The sequence below is a fragment of the Anser cygnoides genome, chromosome 15 (assembly GCF_040182565.1).
Source record: "Anser cygnoides isolate HZ-2024a breed goose chromosome 15, Taihu_goose_T2T_genome, whole genome shotgun sequence".
Classification (NCBI taxonomy): Eukaryota; Metazoa; Chordata; class Aves; order Anseriformes; family Anatidae; genus Anser; species Anser cygnoides.
Genome location: NC_089887.1, coordinates 10,589,125 through 10,613,456, shown reverse-complemented (window position 1 = coordinate 10,613,456; position 24,332 = coordinate 10,589,125). Strand labels below are relative to the sequence as shown.

Genomic DNA, 24,332 nt, shown 5'->3' with positions numbered 1-24,332 from the left:
AAATAAACATTCTTAAAAAACAAACAAACATTTTTTATTGTAGGAAGTATTATTGGTATCATAAACTCTGTAGTTAACAAGTATTAACACAGCTTTACTTACAGAACATACAGTTACTAAAATATTTCCACATAAAATATGCTCAAGTTACACGAAACCTGTGTAAATTAGAGTGCAGCTGTAATGTGTATCTAAAGCATATGGATTAACAGCAACATTCCATAAAAGGTCAAATTAAGTCAGCCAGTTGTGAAGGCAATAAAAATTAAAGGAATAAAAGTCAGATAATGGAGAGTCTGGGTTGTGTGCAAAGTATTTGTCCCGTGGGCTTTGTCCACTTCTGATAGTCTTAAAACATATGATCATACAATTTAGCAGCACACTTATGGAGGGGTGCCAGTGCTCTCAGGATGCAAATCAATCTTGAGATAGCTTAAAAAAAATGGTCTTTCCACTTAACCATATTTGAAATTCTTAGCCCTTGCATCCTTCAGACTGAGAAGAAACACTGCCAGTCAGTTGAGTACAGTAAGAAATGCCACTTCCAATTCTTGTTACAACATAACAGCTCTCACTCCTCCCTGCATACTCTTCCAAAACTAATCTCAAGAAGAATTGACAGCTGGTGAGAATTCAGCTGTAGTAAGATAGCTAGTTAGGATTCAGCCAAATGACTTGTTCTGGGGGAAGGGCAGGAATTTAAGTGAAAGACTGTGTGTGTTGCCTGCCGTCGGGCTGGTGCAGCACTGCCTGCCCATCCCAACTCTGCTTACCTCACTGTGGATGTGCAGAGGCGTTACAGGCCCAAGGCCACAAGGCTGCTACCAGGGCCCAGTTCAAGAGTGGTTTTATTCATACAAACAAGGCATCCAGCTCATCAGAGCTGCAGCCAAAACCACGAGTCCAGTTGTTTGTTTAGTTTAAACCCAGACCTCTTTGACGTCTGAGGCTAGTCCAGTAGATTCTTCCATCAAATAGTCTGCCAAGAGGGAACGCTACCATAGAAAGCCAAACAATAGAGACAATATACCATATAACATTTAATTGAACTACAAAGAAGAACTACTATGGCTAAAAGCAAATACAAAATGAGAGACTAGAGGGAAAAAAGTTTAAGTTGGGAAAATGGAGAGGCTAACTCAATAGTCTTGACTGTGCAACCACTGCATGGAGATGGAGTTCAGTTCCCCTTCAGGACAAACAGAGAGGCCGAGCAGGACAGAACCCTTGTCATCCTTAGCAAAACATGAGGAAATAGCATAAAGGAACAGAGGGGCCACTTTGAGAAACAAGACTGTCATTGAACAATAGTAATACAGTAAAGGCACCACCCACGCTTATTTTCAGTCTGAAGCAGTTGAAGATAGGCAAAACATTTAGGTGAAGTAAAAGTCCTGACAGTCTGCGAAGTGAGAATTGTCACCATCTGCCTGAAAACAGGAGGACTGAGAGGAATTTTTTGATGCCCTTATTCCTCCAGCAGCTTTCTGTGTCATATGATATCTCTCTTCTTGTTTTGGAGGTTCCCAAAAATTTCAAATCAAACAAAGTAAACTGAAATAAAATCTTCTGATGTTTGTTATCATCCCCAGAACTCTCTATCAGCCATAAAGGTCCCACATGCTCTTAATCGTAACAGTATTCTTGAATTCCAGGTGAAGAGAGTCTTTGTCCCTTATTGTATATATATTTTTTGCACTTTCTATAGGATGGTATACAATAATAGATGTTAGGAGTTGTACCAAGATGCTTGCTCTTGGCTTTTCACAGGTCTAGTGATTGTTAATAGGTTTTATACAAAATTCCTCACTGAAATAATATATTACAGTGTATTGTTCTCTCTTTCTTCCTCTGTCTCAAGGCAGGAGCATAGAGTAAATGTTTAAGCAGACATAAAGTTTCTCTAGATTGTGCTACTTCTCATCATGGATTTTAGTTTCAAGTAAAAAAATTTAGTCACAAGGGTTTGTGTTCCATTGTGAAATACAAATGGAGTTTATAATTCAACCTTCAGTGTGTATTGCTGAATGGTATTAACCCACTCTTCGGTCTGCACTTGGCTGGCTACCAAACGTGTCCAGGTGGAAGTTCCTTCTTTCCTTCCTTCTTTCCTTTCTTCTTTCCGCTCCCATGTTTGTTTTTTCATTTTTTATATTTAAATTTATTTTTTGCCTTTCAGTTGAGTGTTTGTGTTGTGTGTATATTTGTGTGTGGTTTTTAAAGGATTTCTTTAAAATAAAAAAAAAAAAAAGGAAAGAAAAACTCAAACAGTTACTTCTGTCTTGCTGTTGGTTATGAAGTATGGCTGTGGGCCCAAATAATGCTGGCTCCGGGTTGTCAGTGGGTCGCTTAACGTTGGGTCGCCCATACCGTGCTTTCCCTTGTTCGCGTATGCTTGCCGTCTAAGAGACTGGTCGTTGGGATCCCAGGTCTTGTAGTGGGAATTGTAGCCTAATGGGTGCGTGTGGATCTTTGCCATTTTGGACTTCTGCCCGTTCTGTTTGGTTAGGCCACTGTCGATTGTGTATGCTCTGTCGTCTTCTATGCGCACTGGGTGGAGCGGCAGGCTCCCCTTGGCAGCCAGCTCTGCAAGGTGGCGGCGTTTGGTATAGAAGTCATCGTTGACTTTGTCAGCTGTTTGGATTAAAAAGGGGGAGGGAACAAAAAATTAGTTAGACACAAGAAACTGTTGGACAGTTTGTAATAGGTCGTGCACAAGTCATCTGTGGAGCCGATATGATTACACGTATGTCAGCAGAAGAAATCCATGCCACCCCCTCCCCCTGATTTTTCTCTCTGTAGTATATCTGTGGATGGTATTATGCTAGGCATTATGTGGATGTATATGCAGACAAAGACCTGCTGTCCTTTAGCAAAAGACTGTCCCTGGCAAAATCACTCAGGTTATGCTGATATTTATTACTATGGGGACATGTCCTGTGGATCTTACTTCACTTGCACTGCTTTAGCATGAAAGGCACTTTTAGAAGGTCTTCTATAATTCATTTTGGATAACCAAGGGGTAAAGGCAGTTCTACCATTCTGTTGATCATACACTGCTCCTCTCACATAGCATAGGAAGTTTAGGAACTGTTCAGAATTATACAGGCTTTCTCTGAAATGCAGACATCTTGGGATGCCCTGTTGCACCAGAGGACATCCTTTAAATGCAAGGGGTGGTTGGATGTTTAACTGAGCCAGTTGTAAGGTCTAGCTGTGTGAGGAGGACCACCTTATGCTGAGTAATGCCTCAGGGCAAAATAAAGAATGGGATCATTTCTGAACAGTTGGAAGTTCACTTATGCTTTATGGGGCTGCTAATACTTTGGGCTGCTGAAGGTTAGGTATTTACACTGTGATTTTTAATGAAAATCTTAAATTCCTGGTCCTGACATCATTTTCCAGGGGCAGTGCTGCTATGATATACAGCAACAGCCCAGCCAACAAATACAACATTGCAGTTATCAAATTAGGATTTTGCCCTCTGCGATTTTCTGGACAAGTGTATGCTTTTGCTCAACTTTGATTGTTGTTGTGGCTGGCATTTATTTGGCCTTGCTTAAAAATATGAACCATACTCAGGAAGCTGAAGGCATTCTGCAGCAGCCCAGGAATTCATTTAAATTTTGAGACTGAGCATCAGGGGCTTAGGGGAAGCTTAACCGAATTTCATTTTTTAAGAGCTTACTTGTACATAAAGAGGCTTTATGTACCCCCTTCAAAAATCTAGATGTGGATTTCACATAGGGCCAAGTATATAGATTAACTAACAGTGGTACATCAGCCATCTGTGGTGTGCCTTGAGTATGTGACAGTGTCAGCTGGGATTTGACTTTTGCTGTGCCCCAGCTAGATCCATCTATTTTCCTTGAAGCTACAAAAGATAAGGCTTCTCTGCTGAAGTTTTGTATATCTCTCTGTACAGCTCAGCACCACTTGCCTTTGGGACAAGTAGGATTTTAATTCCCTGCACCGTTTTGTTTATTGTCCCTCTTCTTCTCTCTTCCCAGTATTGCTAGGAGGCTTTTGCGGCACTCTAAATTGTCTCCTTCTCTCTAGTTCTGGACTGGATCCTTATGCAAGGTAGTGAAATTTCCATGAGCACCACATTAATCTTCAAGATCAGGCTTCAATTCTGCATCCCCCTTGTTTTGGCACCTCAAGGGGAAAGAATATTACCAACAGCACTTGCAGTTTATCATCTGATGACATTTTTTGTGTAATGACTGTATGACTGGGCTTTGATCTTAAATCTTTAATTTTGTCATTAAAGAGGTGTTTCCTCTTAGATGAACTGAAATTGCTTGTCTGCGCTGTATAATTAGGCTTTGCATGCTTTACCCATCTCCATCTGTCTCTTTTTTAATTGGTGAGTGAATGCTTTTCTATAGGATACAGGTGTCTTCAGTTTTAAACAAATCACAGAAGATAGATAATGGCCCAGTCTAATTTCAGTACAGGATGGGCAATTGCAAAGAACCTTTGCTAATTCTGACTGTGGATTGTTTGGTTTCATTTGTTAAAATTCATTGAATGCCACACAGACACACACGCACGAAAGTTTTATGTACAAACCGAATAAAACCAGGAAGGAAACGCAGTCTACGTTGCTAATTTCTCATGAATGTTTCTGCTACCAGAAAAATAGTTGCAAAAAATACATTGTGAATATACACATGAGTATTTATTTGTGTAAATTTTTACATCAAAGACACTGCAAGTCAGCAGGTTAGGGCTGTAAGCTTCTATATCCTTGTCAATATATGAAAAGTCACACTAGCTTATATAATTTAAATTCAGCCTAGTTAATTGTGTCCAACTCTTAATATAGATACATTTGTGTATCTGTGTAACAGTCTGCCTGTTTCATGTTTAAATTGGTTTAATTTGCATAGAAAAATTAAAAATTAATCTCATGTAATATAAGTGGAGAGTAAAATTTTACATTTGTACTTTTAATTTGATTTTAGTTAAGCTGCAGCAATTTGTCTGGCATAACCAAGGACTTTGGTGATCAATTGCAAGGTAAATAAAAATTTCTGCTTAGAGAAATAACAATTATGATGCAGTTAGATAATGATCTAAAACATTGCAGGTAATTGCATTGCCCGTTTTTTGTGCCATTTTTATCTATCGCAAGGTTAAGTGAAAAAGTCCCCAACAAGCTCAAGCTACTTCCTTAGCTTCTGTAAAAAACAAGCAAGGAAGAGAACAGCCTCACAAGGACTGTGCCTGCCAGTCAGCTGTGAGTTCACTTTTGCTCTTGTTTATGCCATGTTCTGTGTAAGATTTTCAACTCTGTTTCTTATGGAAGGCCGTACAGAAAGTGAAATGGTTAATTCTGTGAATGTGGTTGTATTAAAGTTGTTCTAACTAATTTAGTCCGTAGGTGCTTTCTAAGGCTCTCGTCTGGAAACTGAGATTGAGGGGAACAAACCAGGCTTTGGTCTGTAAATCCTCGCCAGGAAAGTAAAGCAGAAAGCTGGCAAACATAGGACATATGGCTGAGAGCATGCATTTATGGCAGTGATAGTATGGCAGAGCTACTCTTTGTGCCTGTCCTGGTCAAATAATGCTTTCCAGGCTTTTGCCTGAGAATTTCTTATGTATGGCTGGGAGTTAAATGCTAGTAGCAAAAGCCAGCCTTTCTATCTCACATTTTAACCTCTTTAAAATCGGCTTCTTTCAGCATGCTTTTCACACCTACAGGTAGGCACATGTAGCAAAATGGGGTGTGTTGGGGGGAAATACCAGTGTAGAAAATACCATTGTGGCAAATAGGTGGCACAAAAGGAGCACTGCTAACACCAAATTGTTAATTGTTCAAAAGGGCTTTGGCAAGTCTTGAAGGAGTCCTCATTTTTGCATAATAACTAGATTATAGGTTTTACAATACCATTGTGCTATGCCCCAGTGTAAGTAACCTGATGCTAATATAATATGGAAACATTCTTATAATTTCTAATTTTCAAAGCGGAGAAAATTCGGAAGTGTAACATTGAGCATAGTTTTGTAACGAATATTTTATCAAGAAAAACATTTATAGTATCCTGACACCAACTACTTTAAAAATCATCTGTGAATCTCAGGAAGTTCCTTTTTTTTTTTTTCTTTTTTTCTCTCTCTCTCTTTTTTTTTTTTTTCCTCTTAACCAGCTCCTATAAATATTTTGTGGATTTCAAACATGCAAAGAGATGTTTTGGAGTTACAGGATGGATTTGTTATGTGACCTTGAGTACATGACTCAACATTCCTCTGCCTTGGTTTCACCAGCTGTAAAATGAGTTGTTAACACATTGGAGGAGGTAGTTCAGTGCTATGAAGATTAATTGCTGTTTGCAGAGTATACTGAGTTTTCAGACGAAAGGTGCTATAGGAATGTGTCTTGCATTGAGTGCTGTATGTAAATCAGTAAAATAGGATTTAAAGATATCACTGTCATGTTTGCAAAAGCAGCAAAGAATTAGAATTGCAAAACTGCCAAATGAACAATGGTAAAATAAGGGCTTTAATTCTGAATGTTATCCTTTGTGTTCCCTCCCTCCAGTCTTAGCAGCTAATTATACAAATGATCTCAATTTCAATATTTTTGTAAGGTTTTTACTTCCTTAAGGTAATGCACCCACAAATTTAGTTACTGTTGTAGCTGTTCATCAAAAAAAAAAAAAAAAGTTGAAATATGAAGGTTTTCCAGCCCAAAATGTGATTTAAAGCATGTGCCTGGGAGGGGGGAGAACTTGGGCTTTTGTTTCTGCTGTGCCTGAAATGAATAACTAATAAAATATAGAAACAGCATAAAGATCAAAAGCAGGACTCCTCCCCTCCAACTGAGTGCCCTAACTGTTAAGCTGAAGAGATGCTTTCTCTTCCTTTGTCTTTCTAGACTAATAAATCTTGAATTTTCTTCTGCTTCATGGCACAAGTTCATCAGGAAGTGAATCTGGGTGGGGACCGTCCTAGCAGAAGCTGGGCTGATCCTTGCTGGATAGGAAATGGAGATAGAAATCTCTCAGCTGTAATAGTTGGACAGCCAGGAGTCCATCATCTACACGGTGGATCCCTCCGTGCCTCACTCTGGTCTGAATGAAACAATGTCTTCAAGGAAGTGACTACAGCTATGTGTTTTATCATCATCATCTTGACTGTGCCAGTAGCAGAGTTCATTTTCTCAGGTTGGGACCCTTCAGATGCAGACCTCTGCCTTATTCCTAGCTTTCCATTTTGGTTTTGAAAGTAGACGGCTGCCGAGCTGCTTGGGATGGGGAAGTCTGGGAAAGGCCTGGAAAAATTACACGCGTGCATTAGCAGCGTGTGATGCTTTCTCTTTCTTGTAAAATATTGCACTTGCAAGCATTTCTCTGTGGATAGTAAAGCTAAATAAGGAGATCTTAAGTAATTCTGAAGCAGTTTCTCGCCTTTTTTTTTTTTTTTTTTTTAACTCTTTTCCTCATTGACAATAGTGTCTGTCATCTTTGTTGGTCCTTAAAATGGCTCTAAATCCTTGGACTTTTTATGTCAAGGTGTAGAATGCTGAAAGACAATCAAGTCCTATGGCTTTTCTGAAAGTAGGCACCTAGGAGTGGGGAGAAAGCTCTGGAGTAAGAGAGGAGAATCTGCAAAGGAATGAGCCCTGGGAGAAGCTCTAAAGAAAAGAAGAAAAAAAAAAGCTTCGGTGACCTCAGTGAAAGCTTGGAGTCAGCCAGAAAATACAAATGTAGGGAACTCTATTTTCTCAGTACAGGTTTCACAGAATTGTTTGTCGTCTGACCATATTTTAAGAACTACTTTGTGAAACACAGAGCTTTACTCCTGCCACAAGGAGACTGTATTTCAAATCTAGGGCTAGAGGTAAAGCAAGCAAGAAGATGAGAAGAGCTAAAGGACAGGACAACAATAAAATGACTACAGTTTCATAGCAGTTAACAGCTAAAATACATTACCTGCCTATTTGTAGATGGTTTCTGTGGAACAGTACAGCTCTCTGTATGTAATATTTAACAGCTCATAACAAGGCTTTGCTTCTACAGCCATGACTTTGCTTAGTCTTCAGTGTAGTGACCCGGAGCTATTGGAACCTTACATTTCTCTCTCTAAGCAGTGAAACTGAAAGCTGAAGGAGAGACGAAAGGGTAGTGAATCCTGAAAGACAACATGAGAATTTTGCCCAGGGAAATACTAGCATGCTGCCTTTGGTAGTGCTGTTGTTGATCCTGTCTGAATGTGTGATTGCTTCTTCGTTTGCTTTTCTAAGCTGGCATCTCAAACAATATGTTCAAAGGCTTCCAAGCTATGAGCCAACTCTATGTGAGAGTTTTAGCAGAAGTTCATGTCAAAATCAAAGAAGTATCGTTTCTGTGCTAGCGTCGGTGTGTTTCTTGGGTGAGGGAAGAGACGAACATGAATCGAGTTCAAATGAGCTGTCCCTGGATATGAGTTTGATCCAGTATATTCACTGAAAAGTGTGTTCCATCAAGTGAAACAACTAATGGCCTGCCCTTTTGAATGAGGGGGTTCACCTGACATAGTACAGCATCGAGGAATTTGCTTTGTCAGACCTGAAGTCTGTTGGAAAACAGAAGGCAGCTGGATGTTGCAGGTAGACATAATCACGTTCATACCGTGCCAGCTGTGGGTAGGATAATCTGATAGATCTGTGTGTTTTAGCATGGCCAAGAGGAAGGAGCGGGGCTACATAATGCTTGGTCCCAAGCTGCTCTCTTCTCGTGGGCACTGAGTGGCTGTGTTCAAGGTGGAGCAGTTGGAAACCTCGCTGAACTCTAAGAAAGGCCAAAGGCCTTTAAATTTAAATGATTTAAAATCATTTTTGCATCTCCCCCTCTCCATTCTTGTATGGAGCTCTGAAAACACAGAATTCAGCCTGTAGACAGCAGTGCATTGATTTCTGTCCTAAATATTTGCCTTTCTTCCCCCTAAAAAATCTAATACCAGTTTGGCCTTATTTAAGAAGTCCTGAAAAGGAAGATAGTATTTTTCATCTGTGGATTCCGTCTCATGATTTTTAGTCCCTGCCACTAGTAGGGGTAAGGAAAAATACATAATGCTTGGAGCAACCATTAAATTAATTCTAATTTTGGTAGAATCTACTTTTTGTGGCTCTGTATTATTCCTCTCTTAGCCCTCTTTGCCACTTTATCTATTTACTCGTTACTCACAGAGAACTGGAGAGAGGCCAACCATGAAAAGGCATCTTATATCAACCTTTTCTTCTGCAGATATTGTTTGAAAGGAGCTTGTCCACCTCCAGACACAGGGCTGCATTTTGTTTTCCCAGTGAAATAAAATTCTACTTTCATGATATGAGACATGATGAAACATAAATATGTAGGCCCAAACATTTCGTCTCTTCTATCAATTACTTTTATGACAGTTTCTGAAAGGCTGAAGAGGCCAGAATATTTCTGGGTTTTGAAATGCATTAGGAATGGTTTAGAATGGGAATGTAATTAGACTTGGTAAGTAGAGCCTCCAGTCTCAGCAATGTTCTCTTTATCCACTACAGGCAGCGAAGGCTGCTGCTTGGCTGGGGATGCTGAGACAGAATTCAATTAACTCCTCAGGCACCTGGCATCCTGTGTGGTACCTCGTGCTCAGGGTTACCACTCCCTGCAACATAAAATAGCCACATCTGCATGAGCACAAGCCCCTCTCTTCTTGACAGTGTGCCAAAAAGCACAGCACTGTGCAGTCTGTTTTTTTCGTTCTCTTTTTACAAATATTTATTTGCTGTGTAAGATTAAGCAGGTTTCTCTCTGGCCACGTAAAACAGCTTTGCCAGCTGGACTTTGTATATTTGACTGCATCAATTTACATAGTATTAAATTGCAGCATTTATAATTCAGTTTTGCAAAGTGCTGCAATGATATCCTGCTTTGTTTTTGATCAAAGTATTCCAGGCACTTGTACACGCATTGTACCTAATGCAGAAACCTACGAAATGCAGAATACTTGGGTCTAACCAGTGAAAGAAAAACAGAGCATTTCTCATTTACCAGAATCAATAGATCCTGTCAACCTGGAAACAAATGGTGGCTACATCACGTTAAATTTATGCTAAAATTGTAAATGTTTTCAGGAGACCAGAAATCTGTTGCACGCAGATAGACAAAGATCACACTACACATATCCTCGAGCGATTTAGCATTTGAAATTCAAGCATCAAGATGTTAAGTTGCTGGTTCAGTATCATGCAGTGAATGATAAACTTGAGAAGGAAGTAAGATTGCCAGTGCTGTGCTCGCACCAATGGATGAAATTGTAAAAGAAGTCTAATAGAATTATGTATTTAAATCTCTGAGCTTTCTTTGAAAATGCGAGCCAGTGGCTGTCCTGTAACTGTAAATCTGTTTTTTTCATTATTTTTTTTCCTAGAGGCCACTAAGCTCATGTCCTTTCATGGCATCTACAATGACAAATAAATATGAAAAGTTCTACTGTGAAGTATTTATTTCTTTTTTATCTCAGGCATATTTGTCAGTCTGCGTTTTTCTGGAAACCTTATATATGGTAAGAAAACTTGCCTTTTGAAATAGGAACTATCTAAGGAGTCATGCTGTCATGCTTAACTTCTGAATAAAGCATGACTGCAGCATAACCTGATTAGAGGAGAGGAGGGTTTGGGTTGCTTTCTAAAAATGCTGTCCAAAGCCAAAGATGTTAACACTTAGGAGATTTGTTTAAAAGGCTTCTGCCACTTCTTCCTTCAATCATCTTGCTTGCTTTTTTACTGGGCAAGTTTTAATGCTTCACAAGCAAATCAATTAGGACAAATGTGGTGGTGTCAAACGTTTGCAGCAATGCCTTTATACAGCAACAATAATACAAAATTGTTTGTAGCCCTTTTGGTCAGTGAGGATCTGCAGTTTGTTTAAGGGCAAGGCATCCTGACTATTCCAGGAGCGCTGCTTTATTGTCTGTTTGCAGAAAAACTGTGCAGTCATGCAATAACAGGCTGTGCTATGGCAGTCGGAGTCACTCAGGCAGTTCACACCCAGCCTTGCTCCTGGGAGCAGACCACAAAGCATGTGTGCATTCCTGGAGACTGTAGGCTGAGTATTACAGGGTCACATCGGAAAAAAATCCAGTGCTCTGTGCTGTGATTCAGTGTCTAAGAATGCATGCTTGCTTTTCCTTAAGGTATCAATTTATCATTATTTAGCATATTATTATTTAGCTGCTATATTCCTGACCACATTTATTTATAATAGCTGTTCTTAGTGTGCATCTTTTTTTTTTTTCCACATTGCTGTGGGCATTCTTCCATGTACTAAATTTCATTTTTGTTTCTTCTAGTGTACTGTTGGTTATAACTCTTTAACATGTGTCTGAATCAGCTACAGATATTCCTAGTTAAAATGTTGTAGAAAGCTGCATGAAGACCCAGAAGACCCAGTTCAGGTCTCTGAACACTCAGTTCATATGTGGGTTTGGTGCTGAAATAAATCTGCATTTTTCTGTCTTTCAGCTGACATCGTACCAGATTTACAACACTATTTGTGCATGCAGGGTGAGGTCTGCAGGCTTTCAGAATTGTACTAGTTAAAAAAAAAAAAGTCCCAGTAATATAATAACTTTTTCAGGAGTTATTTTATCTTGCTCTGTTTTTTAACTGCTATAATTTTAAAGAGTTTTCAACTATCATTCAGTATTGAAGTCAATTAAAAAAAATAACTGTAGCGTAAGTTGTTTCTAATAGAAAAAGTTATCTTTTTTTATTCTTTCTGCCGGAAGGAATTCTTTTCAAGAGTGGGTTATTAAGCAATAGCAGAAAACTAGGGAGTAATTCCATATCATACAGTCAGTTCAGTTTTTCCTCCTCCGTTTCTTCTCTTTCTCCCATTAGACTGTGTTTATTCTGAAAGTCTTGTGCATAATTGTCTGTGGTTTCCAAAACCTTTTGTCAAAGCAGAGATATGTGTCAAACTGAAAAGAAATAGGGTTCACTGGCAATTTCCAAAATTGCACTTTCAGGAGAAGATCAGTTTCATAAACTTCTCACACAGATCGGGCAAACCCAAAGGCAAAGTGCAACTAAAGCCTGGTCTGAGCAGAACCCTTGAGTCGCCTTCAAATAAAGCAAAAACATTCGTGACTGACAGCCAGTCAAGAAAGATGCAGTAATGAAGCTCTCTTCACTGAATATTTAATAGTGTGCATACACACAAGGCTCCTGCCATAGCAGTGTTCAGCTCCCACCTGGACCTTCTTTGCCAGGAATTGCAATCATAATTTCACTTGTGTAAATGAGACCCAGCAGCGCTGAGCTGCAGATCTGCCTTCCCCACTGTGGGAGGTCCCTTGCAAAGGAAGGTGAACTTTCCCCAGGAGTACCTTACATCGTCTAAATAGCTCTGCAAGCTTTCCCACTACCAAAATTACCAATTGCATTTAATATTGTCATTAGCATGTGATATTTATTGATGCTGTAGTAGCATAGCTAATGTATCAGAGACATTATTTTTGTTTTCAGCTTCTCTTTTCCTTCTCATCCTTCTTCAAATAAGGTGGCAAGGGAAGGACCTGTGGAAAAATGAACTGTGCACATTACAAATCATGTTATTGCTCTTCCTCCTCTTATGCCTCCAGCCCTTTGTTATTATAGTGTGAACATGTAGGAGTAAAGCAATGATCTCTGTGGCTTTTATCTGTGTGATTTCTTTCTTAAACACATTTACTGCCTTTAGAACATCCTATGCAGAACGAAAATAGCAGGCAGATAACTGCTGCTATTTATATTATATTTTTAATAAGGGTTTCATTCCTATCAGCTATCTTACTAGTTTTCATTGGTATTCATGGGTAATGCTGAGGAACTTCCCACTACTGCTGTTGACATATATCCCTGTACAAAGCAGAAGAGTGTTCAGGCTTCTCTGATTTGAGTTCTTGAATTTGGTTGCAACAAAAAAAAGTAAGTTATTATGTACTTAAACTTAGCTTGTAACTGAGTAATCCTCATAACTACTTAAAATTACCAAGCCAAACCCATATGAATGTTCACATCACAAACGTGAAGGTAACAATCAAAATTTTATGAAGATTATAGTGAGATTTATATTTGAATATTGTTAGTATGAAAGACTATTCAGTGAATAAAAGTGGTCCTCGAAAGCCTCAAGGTAGACAAACTTTTAATTTAATTCAAGAAAATTCTCTTTGAGATTTATTTTCCCAGAATTCATCCAAAGTTGACTCTTTAAAATCGTTTAGATCTAAATTCTATGTGCTGAGCTTAAAACACTGTCTGAACTTGGGACAGATGTTCACAATCTCTTGGTTTTTTTTTGTTTTTTTTTTTTTTTAATATCTATGGGTGGATTTGGATCACCTGTAAAATTAAAAGTTTTGATCTTGTGTCACCTCTGAGAACCAATCGCTTGATATCCCAATTTGAGCAACTGTTCCAAATTCTTATTGCAAAAGTATTGTCTTAAATGACATGAGCTTTGCACAGCTAATGGTATGGGACAAAAAAAATGAGTGGATTATGTTGAGAGCAACCAGTACAATCAGTGTGTAGACTACACAATTGGAAGTGCTAAAGTCACACTTCAGATTAAATCTAGACTTGAGCTGGCATCCTGCAATATTGCTGTTTATCTGCAAGTGTTCACAATTGTTTTCGCTTTCTTTATGATCAACCTCTATTCTTAAATAATCAGTGTAAATAAGTTTGCATTCTGGAATGACAATGTTTATGCATAGATATATGTTTATACTGCAAAGTAAAACAGTTACTGGGAAGAATGTTTAAGGAGCGTTGCACTTGAAATTGCTTAACATTGATAGACTTTGTCTTTGCTTGAGCTGAGCTCTGCTGTTTATTGGTTCTCTTCTATTTAGTGGTGTACCCTAAGTGTAAGGTTTCACTTCACTCATGCCCTCATATCACTTAATGTGTAAAAAATCTTGTGCATAATTTATTAATATTTGATGGAAATAGATCTGAATAAGCCATACTTGATTTAAGTTTTATTAGTTTCCTTCCTGTGGCCATTGCTGATCTTAATAAATGGAAATAAAGCTTGTTCTTCTTAGGTTGTTGCCTCTGAAGACTGCAGTCTTCAAAGAAAACAATCAGGGAAATATCAAACAGGGAAATGTTTTGATCAAGAATCACCAAGTATGTTTTAATGTTTGGTTGTTTTTGTTGCTTGCTGTTTGTTTTTTAACCCATGACAGTGTGTGCATTGATATCTGAAGCCAATTTGGTAAATAAGAGAAAAAAATTGGAAGATCTAGTGGAAGCAAGAAAAGGTCTTGAAAGCCTGCACACAGTGGGCAGGGTGTGAAGTCTGGGGGGGGTCTCAGCAGAAGCCCCAGGTGGAACAAGTGACCCTAGCACTTCATCTAGCTGGGAGATGGGAAGGGTGAGGGAACAGTACTGGTGAGGCTTACTACTGGGAACTGCTTTGCTTTCCTCCTGTCCCTGTAGGAGAAGCAAGGATTAAAGCAGGAAAGACTTCCTTAACAAATGAACACCAAAAAACCTTCACGTTTTCTCATTGCATTGGTTAAGTAAATAATAATAGTGAATATATTTCAAGCTTTTATGTCATACTTCCTTGAGACAGATCCATAGCTCCAGTGCAGAATCAGGCAGATTGCCTAGTGTAGCATTCTGTGTGACGCTGAACGTACCTTTGGATACACGAAATCATTAACTGAATCCCTCTCTACGTATGACAAATGCTGCATTAATCTGTACTTCCCTGTCTGTTTTGTGGTGTTAAATCCAGAGAGCTGCTCCCGTATCTCAGATTTTTTAACCCATTTTTGTGCGTTAGTAGTAGCTGAAGATTTCTTTACTCTTCCAAATGAAAATGCAATTGCTTTTTAAGCCTTCCAAAGAAACATGAGTATTTACCTCCCAGTGTAACAGTGTTTGGTATAGGAAAGTAAAGTAACACCAGGGTATTGTGTCCAAGTACTCTGTAACTCTGCTTTTTCTAAAAGTCACCTGTATCAGCTCCTGTCCATGTATGTGCAAGCCTTTTTCCCTCGTGTGTTTTCATTTTTCCAATTACAGTATTTCTTTCCAGCCTTCCCTGTCTTTGTACAGAGGTCCCTGAAGCAGAGCACGGGGCTATAGGGAACAGCACAGAATCTCTTCCCCTGGTGAGATGGGTATCAGCTTGTTGGGGGCAGCAGGGAAGTCACTTCTAGTCTCAAAAGACATCTTGTATCAGCACAGACTTACAGTCGTGTTAGAAATTGAAGGTCAGAAGCTTAAGAGAAGGCATCACCAAATTTCACACTGGGCAGGATGGTTCACAGATAACACCTTACAGTTATCCTTATAGTGATCTCCTTTGGATCCTGGTGTGTGTAGATGTAAAGAACAAACAAACAGGTCAGTTCTCACCTTCTTCACCTTTTTAAGGGAGGTGATAGTTTGGCATGCTGGTAGCCACAATGTTATCTATGTGGTAACAGTGACCTAAACAGGAGCTGCTTGTTCTTTGTGTGCTATACTTGCAGAATCTCACCTCAGAATTTTTCAGCTGCAAGCAGAGCTAGAGCACTGTCTGATGTTTTCCTTTCCAATCACAGAACTATGAAGCTCCAAAAAATGCTGGGAGCTGTAGTCTTTGAGATGTGACAGGGAGTCTGCTCTTAATTATATTCTCCTTCTAGTTTCACTATATCCAATCAATTACATCTGATTTCATCCTATACTACAACTCCCAGTATCACTGAAGGCCTTCTCAGTCTCAGTTTCAGGGAGGAATTCTGTCCATTGTGCTTTCTGCAGCAAAAATATGAGCTGGCTTGGTTATTTCTTGTAAAGTCGTGCCCAGGCAGTTCTTCAAAGGTTTGTGTGTGCATGTGTGGGTAAGAGAGGGGAAGGAGAAAGTTCATGAAAGAAATATAAAGTCATGTTAAATTACAGAAATGCTTATTTTCTCATTTTTTATGTGCACCTCTCCAGCAGCCAAATGGTCATTTCTCCCAGTCATGTGGGTCTTAAAAGAGTTGGATTTGGGGTATTTTTTTAATTTTTGCAGGAAGTTGTAAGAAAGAAAGTTGGTCACTCTGCACTACGTGAAACTCAGGAAAGAAAATTAACTGTTTCTGAGCCTGGCTCGCAGACTAATGTGAGTGAAAGAATAAATGTAACTAATACCACAGGATATTGAGGCCAATTTGAGCTCTAGGAAGCTCTTATTAAGCTACAGGATGGATTCCAACTCTTACAGCTTAGCAGAGCAGAATTCGAAGTTGGACTGTTCGTGCTTCCTGAATGAATGTACAAATGAGATCTATCAAAAAATTGTGATGAGCTACCTTTGCATGTCCTGGGACTTGAGTTTCACAAGGTGTTCAGATACAAGATCTCCATCCACTTGTAGCAGCATTAGGCATGTCAGGATTGCTTAAATGAGCAATAACCATTTAAGCATAGAGTAAAAACATGGTTGATGAACTGGAAATAACAATAATATATGCAGAAAAACCACTTTCGGCACTTTTAACATAAATAATCAAATACTGCGAAAGCACCAAGGGAAACCAAGATGATGTCATCTCAGGTGACCAAAAAACTGAAATATCCAAACACCGAGTGTTTTATTGCCACACAGCATTCAGTGACCACTTCTGGTAGAACTAGTCTTAAGTAAGAGCTTGTATCTGAGCTGTCCCTCACATACAGTTTCTGACATTTCTTTCTGGGAGAAATTTAGCCCTGTTAAAAAAATAAATGAATAAAATCTCTGGCTGAAAAATGGACAAAAAATGGATTTATAGAGTGCAACAATCAGTCAGGTAAGCTAGAGATGCAAGGAGGTAGGTCGCCGCTCCATTCTTTCAGGAAATGCATGTAGCTCTGTCTCATTTCCAAAGGTCCCTCCACCTTCTGCTGATTATTCCCTGCTGGTGTGTATGTCCAGGTAGAAGGGGAGTACAATTCTGCTGCAGTGAGGAAAACGGCAAATAAATCTCAACTCACCATTACCTTGTTGTGCTTGAAGCACTCATCTGAGAGTATAAAATGGGCACAGAATGTCCTCATGTTACTTGGAGATGTAAATGCCACCAGACAGTAAGAGTAAAAGGTGAATTTGGTCAGCGGCTGCTGGTCAGTACTTCAGGAGTTCTGGAGGCTGCCACAGCTAAAGAAATTCCTAACAGGAAATGAGGAAAATATCCCCTTCTCCTTAAGAGTGTAAGGGTTTGGCTGCACAGTTTGAACTGGGTCACATAAAAATATTTTAGTTTTTGAATAAAATACATCCACATTGACTTTTTCAACTCTCTTCTCCCTCGTTGTGCTGAATCAGCCGCTCTGCACGGCACCCGGTGCATTGCATACATGAACAAACATCCCCACTTCAAGTTGCATTCTGCTAAGCTATAACATTTGGGGTCTGGGATGTAGATTTAAATAGTTTCCTAGGGATCAGCTTGGCCTCCCTGGCAAGGTGTTGGTAGTTCTCCATCAGTAACACGATGCAAGGTAATAGCAATGTCATTATTGTCACTTGTTTTCAGAACCCTTCAATACTGATGTTAATGCAGATCCCAAGCAGGACCCAGAACCAAGGTTGCTGTGACTTGTTGCTTCTCCAGGAAGTGAATTTTCACAGCAGCCAGTCACTGAGAGATGAGTGGCTCACTTCTAAAATTAGACAGCCAGATTTTTAGGACATCTGTAGTTCAGAAGAAAGCAGCTGTGTGGAAATTAATTTAATACCGCCTCTGGTAAAGCATCACTTTTTCAGTTATCTGAACTTCTTACCACTTATGGCCACATTATGATGGGTGGTATTAATACACTACAACTCCAGTCGCTAGAAACCAATAGGAATGCTTCCTCCTCCACCCACCCTCATTATAAAAGGCAGTTAAGAACCCCAGACTGTATCCAAACAATGGGATTGGGTAGAGTGAGAGGCATTAAATGAATATGGTTTGCCTCAAATGCATGGAGAGATACAGAATGCGTCCCTTATTAGATTTCTGTTGTGGCAAATGAATCCACCCTCAAACCACTATCTGTGTGTGTAAAGGGAGATGGGCTACACAGAGTCGTTAGTCTGCTATGTGGTTCGGTAAATCTGCCGCTGAATGTTATTGCATGAAAAATATCATGGCCCTGTGACATGAATACCTGGGTGGGGTGAACTCAGTCTGTGTCTATTTATTGAAAAGTTGTTGTCAGGTTAAATTCATATCGTTGAGTCTGATGTGGGCCAGTTACTGTTTCCTCTCAGAGCTCTCGTAAAGCCAATATCAACTCTGCAAGGTACGTCAGCTTGGTATCTGCACAGTCACAAACCCAAGCGTGGCTGGGATCTTGGAAAAAGTGCTTTGTGATCTCGGGATGTACCTAAAAGGTGAATCTGAGAGGAGTCCTGGCCTTGAGAGTATGAAAGTGGTGAAAAACTGAGTGTGTTAACTGGCTCCACATAGCCAGACAAAAGCTGTAAATGCACGTTTGAAAATCTCCAGTGTTTTCTGTTGAAAAGTATGGATAACGTTGCAGTGATTTTGTCCATTTCCTGTGAAAATTTACCTGAGTCTACAACTTGGCTAATGTGTTCTGAGACAGGTAGATCTGCAGGAAGGAAAATGAGATAGGGGATAGGAAAGGTATGGGAAAAGCACAGGGAGATGGTGAAATCCTCCTGGAAGAAAATGTCCCTGAAAGTTATGTTTAATTTAGATGAAGATTCTGAGAGGCATTACATGACTTCTGGAGCTGCAGTGCACAATCTTTTGAGCTTGATTTAACAGTATGGTTATATTCTAGCTGCTTTGAAAACTTGTACTCAGACACCCAAGAATTATCCAAGTTCTAATTTAATAATTTTAAAAAACAAGTACATTCAGTGACTCTTGGGCAGATAAGAGCAGTTTCTTTTGAGTGTTTAAGCTCTCATTTTATTATGCTTAAGCACCTTTTAGCTTTGGTGATTGGCTTGACCTAAACTGACATCTAAAAAAGAAAGCTGGTATTAGTGCCTAATTTGTGATAATCACTACATCATTGCACAGTATCACCTTTTGAAGGACGAATATAAAGCTACCTTGCCTGTATTCAAAATCGAGCAGAAAGATATGTCTTTTATAAAAGATATTAAAAATACTACTTGTCAGAAAACAAAAAGGCAAGCTAAAGCAACACTAAACTACTCAAGACGGGGCTTTGATGTGCATTTTGTTAGAGGTCTGGTGCCCTGAAGTTTGGAGAACGGGATGTCAGTTTGTGATTAAAAATCTGAAATTGTGAAGTCAGAATCCTCTCAGCTGTTCTGCTGTTTTTCTGAGCCAAATAGCTCTGTCTGGGAACAGGCAATGTGATGCTGCTCTAAATTCATGGGGAAATGATTTTAACGTATGTATGCATAGGCTGAGCTGAGCAAGGGTTAGTGAACAGCTGTTTGTGAATAGACCTCCCTCCAGAAGTTATTCATTTAGTGTTGTCTAGCAGGGGCCTGAAATGTAAGGTAAGAAAGGCTTTCTGGTGTCCCACGATGTGCAGCAGGTATTTGCAGCTCCTGAAAAGCACTAGGAACTTCTGCTTCCAATGTGAAAGTTACACTGCTATGTTTAGCCACCATTGTCCTCTTTCCTCCCCACAACTGTTTCTTTGAGGACGTTCCCCCGTTTTCTTAAAATAATCGTGTATGACATTAATCGATAGCAGCTACTACCAGGATCTTTATTAGGAGCTTTGTGATGCACCGGTTGTTGGAAATTGTAAGGCCTCGGAATATTCCTTTGGCGACCTACTAATGCACGTCCTGCAGAAAATGTGAGAGCGGTTCCTTCTGAAGCGAGCAAGTATCTTCCCTTCTCAGAAGTATTTGGCACGTGTCTTAAATATATGCTTTGAATTTGCAATATACCTGATGGTTTTCTCTCTCATTTGTGCAGATAGAGATGGAAAGCACATACTGAAGTGCGTATGTAGGCATATTCAGGGCATGAAGAACTAGGGCTGAACACAGTGTATACAACACAGGTGAAACCGTAGTTTCCATTAAATTTGTTATACATTTCCATCTAAAATAATATGAAAATAGACAAATTCAGTAATGAAGCAATCTAGAAGAGCAAGAGTTTGTTTTAACTTTGAAGCAGAACGTCAGCTGACAACAGCAAATGCAACATGCTGATCTGAAGTAGAAGTCATGCGTCGTGTTGCTTACTTACCGACTGCCTTCAGAGAGGCGTACTTGTTAAGCTCTTTGCCTGGGGGCTGTTGCTCATATGGGTTTGTGATCTGTCCCAGGCTGGGATACGAATGTTGATGTGCCATCTGAGGAAGGAGGGGAGATGTTGGCAAGACGTTATTCATCTGTGGTGGATCTGTATTAAAGGAAATTGACAAATATTAAAAAAAAAAAGATAAATCAGTCTTAGGATTCTAACATCATTATGCTGTACAGATTAGACAGGACACGTCATGAGATTTAATGTAACAAAGCACTATTTACTATGAAGTGTGAGTTAGAGTACAGCAAACCCGTAGTTCAAACAGTGATAGCATGATTAAAGGCTGATGAATGATTGTAGCAGCATGTGCTAACTTTTGTAGAAAGAAGATTTTTGAACTAAAAAGTAGACTTTCAAAACAATTGACCGCTGAGATAAGACTGAATTTGTTGCAGTGTCAAGATAGAAATCAAAGCATAAAGTTTATCCAAGGTAGCTTGAATACAGGGCAATAGCATCACTCTGTGCAGTTCAATAGCCAAGCTCCAGCAGGCTGCTGTGTATGCATGGTTATACTGCTTTTAGTACCAAAACGAGCTTGGTTATTTGCACAGTGTTATGTCGTGTGCTGTAGACATGCCCCACGGTGCACAATGTGCAGTTTTGGCTCATGACTACCATTAGGTAATTTCTTCACAGCTCACGCTTTGCCCTTATGTTTTCTCCTTTTCCCTGGCAGTAGGTATCATAGTTTTATACCAAGATATCTTTTTCTGTAGCCAACATACCTAAAAACAGAAGCTAATTACTGGTAACATACCGTTTTATACCAGCACTCACCCCATATTAGTTGCTTTATAGTAGAGAACACAGCTTGAATACTTTTTCTTTCTAAGATACACCATAATTTATTAGTTTTGGTAGTGTTTGATTCCAGCCTCTGAAAAGTTTGATCAGAATTGTATGCTGCACTTAATTTGCAAACCTACATTTCAACAGATTTCAACATGGTCAGCATATCTTTTTTTGATGAGTCTTTCTCCAGTGTGGGTATTTTGAGCTATTTGGAGCTGATTGTTGATCTGAGAACCTTCTCAGGGCTTCTGAAATCACAGAACAGTACATACATAGTTCTTCTACAGTGAACCCATGGTGCTGAACTGGTAGCAGTAACTCCCACAGCATCAAGCACGGGCTATATGATCATGTAGAAAGAAAGCTGGGCTGTTAGGGGAAAGAAGGCTTATAATGATGGAGTGAGTGGACCACCCCCCAAGTGCCCACAGGATCTGGCAGGTGCCAGCTATCACTGCAGTTTGCCAGGGCTTTAAGGGAATTGAGCCACTTGGCTGTCTACAGCTCACTAATGAAGCCGAGTGCATGAGCGGGAGTTCTGAAGCCAGTTAACAGATTTACTGCTGGGAGAGGAAAGGAAAGCTAGGGCGTTTTTCAACTTTCTTTTTCTTCACCATTGCTGCTGCCTGGTACAGTCTCTGCTGGTCAGGCTGAGGCTGCACCTGCCTCTGCAGAGCAATGTGATCAGCCTTCTGCCACATGCCATGTAAGTAAGCAGTGAGAGCACCTCTTGGCAGCTCAAGAAGAACAGTAGAAGCGCTAGCATCTAATAGCAGCCTGTTTCTCCTTGTTGTTGCTGGTTGTTAATTGGGAACAAACTGATATTAGATACCAGGTAGAGCTGAAAGAGGAATGATTTTCACATAACAGAAGAGTTCTTTTTGCAAATATGTTGTCATATCGAGAGAAACATTTTGTTAGGATTTCAAAATTGTGGATGTGTGTGTGCATATATATGAAATAAGTTGGCTTTTGAAAGAGAGGTTCACTTTTTAAAAGATATTTGTTATTTTAGATAGAAAAACAAACTTCTCTGTTCCATAATTCCCCCAAAATGTATTGGAATACTTTCTGAATCTATTTTGATAGGTTCGGTTTGAAAGGGTAAGTTTGTTAAGTCATATCTTTCACAGAAACGGTATTTTGCTGACTTGCCATTTTCTAGTGAATAAAAGCTCTCCGGTAGTTTCTCATCAGCTACAGCACTGGTGTGTCTGATGTGACCAAGGGGAGTGACTCTTCTTTTACTGAGAGCAAGAATTTACAAAATCCTATTCCATTCTATCTCTAGAGTACAGCTGAGGAAAGTCTCTAGCTCCAATGGCTTGCACCGAGCTGACCACTCTTTGCAAACCATCTGCAGCTTCCAAGTGTCTTTCTTTTACGGCTGTATCTACAAGTACACTTTTGAGGAGGAATGCTAGTATGGCTGTATTTCAGTAACAGGGCAACTCAAAAAATGCCAGCATGTTGGGACCTTTAATGTAAGGAAGGTGTCAGCCTTTTACCACTACATTCCCTCATTTTGTTCTGAGTAGATCTAAATCAGCACTTTGCAGATACCACTACCATGAAGTTCCCTTGTGGCAGTTCTTACTATTCAGTCTGTCAAAACATCTTCATTTCACTGTGATAAAAGTATCGTGAGCTCCAGTATTTCTGTGCTCACTGCCAAAGTGACTTGCAGCTGAGGAGGACTTGCTGAAGCAGTGTAAATAAGGTGTAGTTAACCAGGATTGTTTTTCTATCTTCTGGCTCTTGCTTAGACCTATCCCTTTTATTCAGTCACCTCTTTAGAAGTAATGAAGAAATTTACCCCAGAAATGTACTAGGGAAACTGACTTAGGTGTACTTGTTTTCCTTCCAGCTGTTCTAAGGCAGACTAAGTTGTTACTGGAATTAATTTTGCTGGGTTTTGGTGCTTTTGAGTTTTTATGAGAATGTAAGGAAGTACATTTTCCATTTCCAGATCATCTTTAACTTCTGTTTTGTCTTGTTAAAATCCCTCTTCTAAATTATGAACTTCAAGCAAATTAATGACAGTCATGTTTTCACTGCTGCACTGACTGCACAGAGCCACTCATTCACACCCAGCTGCTTACACAAGACTAAGTCATCACATAGAAAATACAGTTCAAATTACTCATTCAGTTGGCCATTTGCACAAAGTAAATTAAGCAAAAGGCCAAACTGTAGCACGGTGAAGAAAGGTTCCTATTTATAAAGAGACTCCCAGTGGACTGGAGTCCCAGGGCCTAAAGGAAAATCTCAGCTTGATATATTCACCTCTTTAAATCTGAACCATTCTGGTTTTTCGTCTTCACTGGTCATAACTGGGGAACGTCCAATTTCTTTGCAAGCTTGCTAAACTGTATGTGATGTGATTCCTTATCTGTGTGTTTCTGTAAATGTTAGCAAATGGAACGTTTATGTTTTCTCCGCACATAATTAATGTAATGATGGGTGAATTCACCTGTCTCTGGATACTACCCACGAAATGTTCATAATTGAAGTAACAACGGTGTGATGCAAATTGTGCAGCAGCTCCCTGCAGCACGGAGTGTCAGTCTAGCCCCTCAAGGGAGCCCAGGTTTAACTGTGACCCCAACTAGCAGGTTCCAAACAGGACTTATCTTGTCTACATTTGAGCAATTCATGCTTATAACTTCAGAATATGTTGGCCCCAACAGTGGTATACTCATAAATACCGCTTCAGTCTCAGCAATACTGGATAGGGATTCTTTCAGGGAATGCAGAAATTTGTCTACATTTCCTTGAAGATCTCAAGGAATCTCTGGGAAGTTAGAGATTTTTCAATTTTAGATACTGACTCTCTTCTGAAATTGGATAAAAGTGTTAAGTTTTGTGGAGCAAATAACTCGAAGAACTATTTAAAGTATTTTTTGATACTTTTGAATCCAAAGGGTTAGTCTCAATTGGAAGAAAGTTTAACCAGAAAAATCCCACCCAGTTTTATCACTGACATCTAGTGCCAGGCTAAATCCTTTATATTTATAAACCAGATATCTTGTGATGGGTATTTGCAATAGCTGGCTTCACTGATTAGGGACATCTTTAACCTGAAAGCTGGGGCCATGCTGATAGATTACTTTTGGCATCCTGACACTGGTACCTTGTCCAGCAGGGTATTCCATACACCCAGCTGCACTGTGATACTGCCAACTTATGTATTTATTTTTAAAAGACAGACAACACAAATGTCACAGTCAAAAAAATACTTGTCGCAGCTTCTGGTGTGAATAATCAGAGCTGATTAGTGATGGTGATGTTGTAAA

At 39.5% G+C, this 24,332-nt stretch overlaps 1 protein-coding gene across 2 annotated transcripts in view; it reads right to left on the bottom strand.

Moving 5' to 3' along the window:
* Positions 1–2,254: 2,254 nt before the first annotated feature.
* SHISA9 (shisa family member 9) overlaps positions 2,255–24,332 on the bottom strand; it is a 177,816-nt gene continuing 155,738 nt past the window's right edge. For both annotated transcript variants that reach the window (XM_048064130.2, XM_013176909.3), the window contains 2 exons: positions 20,179–20,334; positions 2,255–2,634 (listed from right to left, as the gene is read on the bottom strand). In XM_048064130.2, the coding sequence (XP_047920087.1) occupies positions 2,264–2,634; positions 20,179–20,334 (527 nt within the window). In that variant the 3' untranslated portion in view covers positions 2,255–2,263. The remainder of the gene's footprint in view (positions 2,635–20,178; positions 20,335–24,332) is intronic.